Raw genomic sequence first — 9,583 nt, forward strand, 5'->3', positions numbered from 1 at the left:
GTTACTACTTTCCTCTTTAGAGGGGGACATGCACATCTACACCAAACGCCGTGGCAATCCTTCAAACTGATGAGGAATTTTCGTCACACCAAAAAATGTCGACCTCATTACCTCATGATGGCGCTACAGGAAAAACTGGGATCACTGAGGTCTGTAGGGATCATCCTCTGGGCACTATGAATGTCGGCAGAGTTTCATGGCTACCTGTAGCTGTTGAAATGTTTCAGTCTGGATCAAAGCGACCGTGGTGTTGCTACCTTGAATAAGAAGAAACTCTTTGAATTACACAAAACATTTTTTAATGGCAAGACAAAGAGGAACTGACAATCAGCCCCTGAAAATTTGTTTAAATGATGAACAGCAGTGATTAAAGCTGACAGAGACCTGTCTCATGGACTAAGTTGACTCTTCTCTCTTCCTCAGTGAACAACAGTCCTTTTGACTCTTCATTATCTCCCATCTCATGTCAGTGAATCCAGCACTGACTGTCCACACTCGGCCTGACAGAGACAACACTTTTAAACTCATAGATGTGAGATTACGACTACTTACAAAGAGAGATAGATATATGTTTACCTTCTTGGCAGCTTTTAGTGAAAAGACAATAAATAGGGTTTGAAGTGCAACTTAACTTAACCGTCCTTCCTCAACATCTACTGCAGAATAACTTATTTCTTCATAAACGTTGCTCTGCAAAGTGCACCACACATTGATCAAGATATTTTGGAACATAAACTGAAGAGTTGATAAATAGATACCATGATCTGTTCAGATACCTTAGTCTTAACTGCTCAAGGAGCATCTGTATACCATACTGCTGTACATACATTACGAGCATGTAAAACCTCCATTACTGTCTACTTTGCTACCAAACGGCTAAAGAAAGTGCTTTGGCCGACAACTACAGTTTTTGATTTTCGATCCCACAGGAAGGTCGTGGCTGTGAGCATCAGTCCAGATCCAAACTGCAAACAGTGAGGACGTCATCCTCTTTGCCGCTCGAGGCATGAAGTATTTACAATATGAACTAAAGAGAAGTAAATTTAAAGCATGAGCTGGAGGAGAGTTTTGGAGTTTTCGCACAGAATAAGTCCAGGAGACCAAGAGCTGCAGCACTGGAAGCATTAAGGCAGATAAATGTGTAAACAGTCCTGGCTTTGATCCGGTTGTCTCTCGATGTGTAGATGTACACAAACACACATACAGTGCAGGCATGAGTGTGAGTGGTGCCCAGGGAGACAAATACTCAGTGTTTTGGGCTGAACTCAAAGTGAGTGTGCTCCGTGGTCGTCCTCCTCTTCCTCACCACCTTTCCTTCAACACAGTTCTCAAAGATTGTGAGGAAAAGCTCGGAGGAACAGTGCATTCGGCGTCTAAAGACACCCGACAACGTTTCAGGCGCCGTCTTTGCTTGAAGCCGCATCACGGGCTGTACGGTGGAGGCTTCTCGTCAGGATGGTTGTGAGGAGGAGAGTAGCGCGGAGGGATCATAGTGGGCCACAGGTGGCTGGCTCCAGACTGGGAGTCGTCTGAGAGACCTGAGGAGTCGGGGAACAGGCAGGAGCCCTGCAGGCGAGACTAAACATTTATCAGAATGATCTGTTTACGACTTTGGCTTCAGAATAGTCAATTCATCACTTATTTTATCCCCCTAAGATATAAGAACACGGAGTACATTAATATACAAATAGAATGCACAGAGTGCACAATTTCAATTTAAGGATATTAAGAATTTGGTCCCTGAATGGGTTTATTCTCTCAGGTCATCTTCCTCAAAGAGTTTAGAGAGATGGCAGAGGTTGTGAAAGAGTCGTTATATCAGTTAGTTTGGGTTTATCTTAATCTGCTTTCTTTATCAGCTGTTTTAATTTTGCTGCAGACATTTACCACCCTATTTAGAAGATTTTTATGTTGACAGTGAGAAAAGAAAACCAAGAGATTAATAGAAAGTGTAAGAAGATACTATTGACTGCAGGCATTGAAACGTTCGAGTTAATCCGGCAGTTAAATGCTATTTCACATCATAATATGCCTGATCACTTTCACGTACATTTCGTTCGTCAAAAAACATAATTTTGAATGAGACACTTGAGCTGAACTAGACGTCACTGATTTAATTGGCCCCTTACCTGCAGGTCGTATGCAGTGTAAGGCGGCAGGCAGGGGGCAGTGTTGTAATATGAGTTGATGGTGGTGGTGGCTGGAGGAGGCTGTGGGTGGACTGGAGCTGTGATGGCCTCTGGTTCAGATGTACTCTCTGAGGCAGCAGAGGGAATCTGACAAGGACATGAAGAATATTGATCAGTTTCTATAAATTCAAACACCAGAGAATTAGAATTGCTTTACTCAGCTCATACTGACAAAGCCACAATTATTTCAAAACATTCAGCAGTATTTCAGCCCAGCTGTCCGACGGTGTCTTCTCTTCTTTGCTGGTTAACAAATGTACCCACCAGGTCTTTGAATCCTCCCAGCACTGCCGCAGTAATGATGCCCAGAAAGAGGGCAATGATGTTGAGGATTGTAGCGGACCACAGCAGGTGATAGAGGTGCACCACGTCCTGGCAGCTCTTCACGTCGGTGTATTCGTGGTAGCCTCCCATCATCTCTACACGGCTAGACCAGTGGGTGGGACAGAGAGGGAGACGGCATACAGTCAAGCTACAAAGGTCACTGATTAAGTTTGTACTTCTTGTATTCAGGACACAATAAAGGAAAAACATAAGGTTTTCATTTATAGAGATATGAGTCTATGACGAGCTAGTGACACAGAGGACATGGACGAGGGTTTGGACACAAAAAGGACATGCAGAGAGGAAATGGCACCCTAAAAACACATTTCTATAGTGAGTTACATCATAAAGACTCCACACAATTACTTTAGTCATCACTTATGAGTTGATCATTACATCGCCAATATGGTTCTAGAAAAAAAAGGGACCTACTTCCAAATCATGGATGATTTTCTAAACTTTTTCAAAACATCTTTATTCTGAAGTCCCATAAGAGGATGTTCTCTGAAACAAAGGTTAAAAGAAAAGAAACAGTCTTGTTCTAATACAATCAACGTAGCAGTGCAGAACAAACTCCCACAAAAATGGCACAGTCAAAAAATCCAAACAATTAAAGGTAGCACAGCAAAGTAAGCAGCCACTGATTCAGAGGTTTGTCCGTTTTCTCAGCGTACTCACTTCCCGCAGGTGTAGAGGTCGCAGCAGTAACAGGTGTTGCCCTTTACGCGCAGGTTACAAGATGTCCGCGATGACGTCTGACAGGACACCTGACGGTCAAAAATGATTTAAAATAAGTTGTCCTTTTTACTTTGGGTCAGATTCTGGCTCCGAACAATGTCCCCATACAATTTCAGGGCTAACACGTACACTGAGGATGAAATTAATAGTATTTCTGTAAACAGATAGAGTAAATAAAATTTCTTACATCACGTTCAGGTGAAGTGTCACTAGAGTGATACTCACAGCGGCCAGCATACAGAGGCCTGAGGTCCTGCAGTATAATAAACATTTTTTTTATAGATTTCACAGCACAATGCATCGCTGGTCTACTTACGAACCAAACTGAACTAGAAGAAGCAGAAGCAAAGAGACAAGAGCTTGTATGTGATGAGAGCTGCATTATTAATGACAGCAAAACGTCATCGATCAAAACCTCATAGACAGCTAGAAAGCAAGGCTGAATTATTAACTGGGTAAAGACCACTGGGGACACGAAAATTCAGGTTCATTGTGTCAGTTAGTTTGTGATAATTTCATTAATTATTAATTTATTGCTAGGTGCCTCAAACAAACACCTGTGAAGGGTCAGAAACTTTACATTTGACTGGATGCAAGCACTTTAGAAGTAGATCATGATTATAGCACATAACAAAAAGGATGATTGTGGTTATTATGCGCTTAATTGTGTAGCCCTATATTTGATGTATATTTGGGGCAAAGCGAGAAAGAATTTTGTCTTTCGGCACCAAAAACGTGATTCAGTTCGTGAAAATGTAGATAAATGTAAGAGTTAGAAAAAAGACAATGTAAAGCATCTGACAACATCACATCATCTCTTCAGTCTGTCACGGCATCATACTCCTAGTTCTCTTTATTCAATAGCGCGCCAGCAGCCTCTTTGGAGTTCAGTGCACAAAAAAACTGTGTGAAAAGAAATGTTCCATTTCACTGATGCTACTGGCAAATGAAAACCTGCTAACAGTGCTGATCTCACTTTTTACCCAGCCATAACTGATTTTAGCATAATTGTTTTCAAGAGTGCATTAGTGGTTATTTATTATCGTGTTAAGTACCTCGCGTCATGGAGAATCTGCCTCTACCACATTATATATTTGTCTCGCTGAGACGGGGGCAGCAGCTGCTACAGACGGCCACATGTGAGCAAAGGCCTTGCAGAAGGGCATTCGTTTTACTGTATGTCTAATGCAGACAGAGTATATTAAGCTTTAATGGGGATGGCATTGATTCATCAGCTTGTTATAAGTCAGGGCATAAGTTTTCATATTCATAATTTATCAGTTTGGTTAAATACATAGAAGCCTCAGTGATACTTACAATATGCCTCGCAGCAAACACTCCATCGACAATAGCACAGCAGAAGGCGGCCACCACTCCGAAACTGATGAAGACCATGGATGCCACTAACTGTGAAGGAAAACATCAGCTTCATCACTCTTTATCACTGTGTAATGATTTTGAAACTATAAACTCAACTTAAACAGCAACAACGTTAATTGCTTCCTCTCAGCACTTTTGTATTGGGTTACGTTTTCATCACTAATGTGTATCATCATGCAGGACTATACTTATGAATGGAATAGGATGAGGGTGGCGGGGGCTGTGTGGTCCCGTCATGTTCTTCATGGCTGGCACAATGCCCCCCCACACACACACACACATACACTCCTCAATGAAAGACAGCGTGTATTCAATTACACATCAAACCACTCTGTCTGCAGCCAGCCCAGCTCGCTGGAGGGAGGCAGTGCAGGTGACACAACGGATCAAACAGCTAGAGGTAACAGGGATTTATACCGTGCAGACTTCTATGATGCTAACATGAATACATCCAGCAGCATTTGATTGAAAACGACGGCATTTTTAACAACACATGTTTAGGATCTGAGTTGAGATGTGTTGATTGTTGGTCAGGCTTATCGTTTTTAAAGGCCCAGACAACTTATTTTATTGGTTTCTTACTCTAAACGATGTGGCCCTCCATCAACGCACTATTTTCTGCCAAACTAAGAACATTAAAAGAATTTCTGTATTTGTGTTTTTTTACTCTGTGCTCTTCTCGCTGGATTGAAGTGGATGAGACCCAACTGTAAATCACATCAACGAGGCAACATTTGAATTAAAGTCTGATGACAGTTGTGGGATCGTTTGCTCATGCTGCAAGACCTCTGTCAAACAAATCAGATCAAACCACTCCCACACAGTAAACTCTGAATAAATAATCCCTAAAGATGTTTTTCCAAACATAAACCTTGAAACATAAACTAAACCCAGTCATTGTTTTGTCCAAGCAACAGTTCAAAATCCAAATATATTTAATTAACTATCATAAAACACCTGTCTAGACGTGAATTGTTGGCATTTCTGCTCAAAAATGAATAAAGCGATTGATCGATTATCAAAATAGTCAATTCATTTTTTGTAGGTCAACTACTGAAAATGTAAGTCCTGTGTGCCTCTAATTCCCCAAACCACAACACAAATCATCGGATTTGATTGTGTGTCATAACATTTTATGGGAAACATTTTATGGGAAACGCCATACATTTTAGGGGCAGCGTGGCGTAACATGCCATAGCTCAATCATTTGTGGGATTACAGCCGTCCAAACCTTGCTGAGTTATGTGAAAAGGTGTCACGGTACAAACCCATTCTTCATTGCAGCCCTGACAGTCCCTGCCCGGCACCTCCCACCTGCTCCCCTACTCTGCAGTTTCCTTCCCCACATTCCAGTGTAGACATCGGTCCTCCTCAACTTACACCCTACTTCTATTTCTGGCTGCATGTCCCTCAAAGCCCAGGATACTTTCTCCGATACACAAACCTCCTCTGGCGAAGTGGGACTCACAGTCTGGGTCAGGTCTGCTCTTTCTGTTGTCACTTAAATAACATAATCAGGCCTGTAGGCTGTCGTAAGGTCATTGGGGCTGATACACAGTTTAATGACAGTTTTCTGTGAGGGAGACACCAAGCACTTAAAGTGATCTCAATGCAAAGAGGTAACATAAATCCTCTTACCATCTGCCTCTTGTTCTCTATCAAATGAGCACCGATAATTCCCAGAAAAGAGCCAAAGCCCAGCTGAAAAAAAAGAAAAAAGCTGTTAGGGCATTGATCTCATTTGAATATCTTAGCAGTTAGATAAAACATGTGTTTCTGTCATGCCTCAGCATGTTTACTCTCTAATAAACCATCAACTTTTATAGATAAGCAAAATGCATTTAACTATGAATCAAGTGAATTTGAGCATGAAGCCTGAAGGCCCATCCTAAGAAATGTAGCTGACATACAGTGGCTGCTTTCCTCGTCGCTCTTTAATTGAAGCAGAATGCTAAAAGCCGAGTATTGTGAAGAAAACACATTTATGGACTGAGATACTTTGCCTCACTCAGCCCCTAATGACAGTGATGCTGAATAATGAATGTGGGGAAAATTCAACCCGCAGAGACCTTCAGTAATTAGTTTCAGCAGGAGAGGGAAGAGCTGGCTGGAAAGACTCTCACTTCACTCACACCTCACTCATTATGAACTCTGACAGGCCTGCCTGCTGTGGCATGCAGGTGTGAACGTGCACTCACAATGACTCCTGGGTAGTAGCCGCCCACTGTGATGTTCTGCGTCCTGGTAGTCGCTGCCAGGCCAAAGATGAGGATGAGCACGGATACGATGAGCAGCAACACCAACACTATTATGGATTTCCTCTTCCTCCTCTTAAAGGAACCTGTGAGACGACAAATGAGAGAGCCTTTTTCCCCGGGCGCCTATCATTGGCAGCCCACTGCTCCCTATATACAGGGATGGGTCAAATGCAGAAGGCAAATTTCGTGTATGTGTATATGTATATGACAATAAAAATGGTTTCTTCTTCTGGTTTCTTACTGCTGTGACGTGGGCAGTAATGTGATGGGAAATCAGAGGATGAGGCTGCAACTAAAATCCACCACAAGCATTGATGCAATGGGAAGGAGTTAAAGAGACTCAGGAGTGGACTCCAGTTTCTCTTTCACATTTACATTGAGTGGCTAATTATGTTGCAGTATTTAGCTCTGAAAATGACAATGGCTTCTTATATTGCTCATGATAGAAAAAAAAAAAAAAACTTACAACAAAATAAACAATCTTTACTTGACATATTCATACTGTATATGTTACTTTTTTTGAAAGGCTCAAATTAGGGTGACTATTTTACAGCCAACTGATACTATATGATGCAGGTATGCCAGGTAAGCGTATACTGTATTGTTAGTTGTTATTCTGGTACCAATTGAATTAACTGTGTTGGCATTACAACAAATATTGTTAAGAACTTGGCTTAGTGATGTCATAGTGCGACAGGACAGACGGGACGACATTCAACACAAGATACTAATAATACAACCATCATTTATATCAGAACATATTAAAATACACAACAAAATATGTGAACGGTTTGCAATTCAGAAGTCATATAAACATATTAACAATATGCACAAATGAAATACAAAGACAACCATTGATTAAAAACGAAGTGCCAGAGGTTTACAACATTCACTCCGATGTAAAACAGACTCGTCTGAACATCCTCTCAGAGAGCATTTTGCAAAAATCTGCTCGCTGAAAATGATTTCTAAGAAGATTTGGTTCAGTCCAACGTTTCTTCTTTAACTATTTAGTTTAATGCATTTGTTTCAGCAGTAGTCAGACTGACTACTACTACTCCATCTATTTTTTACCTCTTCCTGTTTTATTTATCCTGCGGTGTTCAAAAAGCTCATCTCAACATCGTCAGACTAATAGATCATCGACGTCACCTCTATGTTCTGTTTTATCAATTTTTGGAAACAGAGAGTTGGTAATTCACAATACAGATGTCACTGCTGCTAAAGTATGATGCTCCAACCTAAAGATCAATAAGAAGTCACTACACTGAGCAGGGAACGCAAATGTTCTCTGTTAAGTTTTCTCACCATGATGCCTGCACAACAACAGATTAATGACCTAGGAATATATCGAGAATTATATTATAATAACAATTATATTGTGATGATACTACATTTCGTCTGGGATTATGTTCATTGTAATTCTGTGTTGTAGATTGATGTTATTTCCTGGTCTCACATGCTAAACTACAGCTAATTGAAACAATGCACATTGCTGTTTTGCATCACTGAAATTAATAATATATTAATAATATATTAACTATACTCTATAACTAAGTATGGGTACAGTTATTAGATTTAAGATTACTTATGTTTAACGTTACTCAAAATTCTATTACAAGTATAATAGATCCACCGATGGTCAGTGTGACATAACCATCCCTATATGGTTACACCACCAACCTATCTATGCCTTTCCAGTCCAGTGATGCTGCAGTAAGTGACTACTTTTCATTCTCCAAAATTGCCTTTAAATGAATATGAAGTCTAAAACAAACTCACATGAATGCTTCTACCATCAACTGTGTATATTGAGTACTACAATTAACAAGCCAGTACCATCTAGTGAGAACAACCTGTTATGGGCAGCACTAAAATACACAAAATATATTCACAGATTTCCCCCTACACAAAAGACCCCTTTATTCATGTTATCATCATGGTAGCAGAACGGCCATCCTGCATTGATCTGTGTGTGTCAGGCAGTTAACCGTCAGAGCCAAACATCCAGGCTCCTGTGGTTACTCAACGTCGCCGCGCCTGCAGTGACGCGCTGCAGGCCTGGACCAGCAGAAAAAAACAGTCTGGAGATCAACGAGTGTTTTTGTCAGCTTTTGTGAGAGAAAGAAAACATACCGTTTTTGTTTTTAACCGACCAAAATAAGAGGGAGTGGTGTAATTATTAACCGTTGTGTGTAGGAGCAATTACAATAATGCTGTCGGAGCGTAATACAATCCAAACCAGTAAAACCAGCATATCATTTAATTGATCAAACCTGCTGCAGACAAGCCGTTGACCTTGCACACACACACCTACCTACCTATGCTTGTTTCAGAGAGGGTCAGTCTGCTGGATTGAAGGCTCTGAGCAGGAGGCATGCTGGCTGGAGGATGTTTAACGCAGTCCGCTGGACAATCCTCTTGCAAATTACACAAATAAAAATAACAAAAATAATCACGACTCAACGTTATTGGCTATTCCACTATATATTTTAGAGATAGCTGTGAACAATCGGGAGCAATCGGTGTCTTGGCTTGCTGTGTGGCATTCTCTGACAACCGCCCTCCGTCCTCGCCCAGCCCGTGTTCGTCACACATCCCCGCGGCTTTGATACCTAGCTCTGTCGGTCTCCGTCCTCGCGGTGTGTCGGTGTCGGACGGTGGGTCGATGCTGCTGCTGCTGCTGCTGCTGGC

The 9,583-nt window shown here is 41.4% G+C and overlaps 1 protein-coding gene across 1 annotated transcript; it reads right to left on the reverse strand.

The window, feature by feature from the left end:
* Positions 1–1,422: 1,422 nt before the first annotated feature.
* On the reverse strand, positions 1,423–9,350 carry tmem255a (transmembrane protein 255A). The gene is made up of 10 exons (XM_076103616.1): positions 9,211–9,350; positions 6,830–6,972; positions 6,270–6,332; positions 4,569–4,658; positions 3,439–3,504; positions 3,192–3,280; positions 2,946–3,017; positions 2,454–2,622; positions 2,130–2,276; positions 1,423–1,566 (listed from the first exon to the last, which is right to left on the reverse strand). Exons 1-10 carry the CDS (start codon positions 9,266–9,268, stop codon positions 1,423–1,425), a joined length of 1,041 nt encoding a protein of 346 aa, XP_075959731.1. The 5' UTR covers positions 9,269–9,350.
* Between the last annotated feature and the right edge of the window lie 233 nt (positions 9,351–9,583).

Source organism: Anarhichas minor, unplaced genomic scaffold, assembly GCF_050575085.1.
Source record: "Anarhichas minor isolate MPS153535 unplaced genomic scaffold, ASM5057508v1 ptg000028l, whole genome shotgun sequence".
Taxonomy (NCBI): Eukaryota; Metazoa; Chordata; class Actinopteri; order Perciformes; family Anarhichadidae; genus Anarhichas; species Anarhichas minor.

Coding starts and splice junctions, on each gene's coding strand:
- tmem255a (XM_076103616.1), bottom strand. CDS start 9,268: ATGCCTCCTGCTCAGAGCCTTCAATCCAGCAGACTGACCCTCTCTGAA. Junction 6,973..9,210: donor CCTCTCTGAAACAAGCATAG/GTAGGTAGGTGT, acceptor GTCGTCTCACAG/GTTCCTTTAAGAGGAGGAAG. Junction 1,567..2,129: donor ACACTGCATACGACCTGCAG/GTAAGGGGCCAA, acceptor TCTCGCCTGCAG/GGCTCCTGCCTGTTCCCCGA.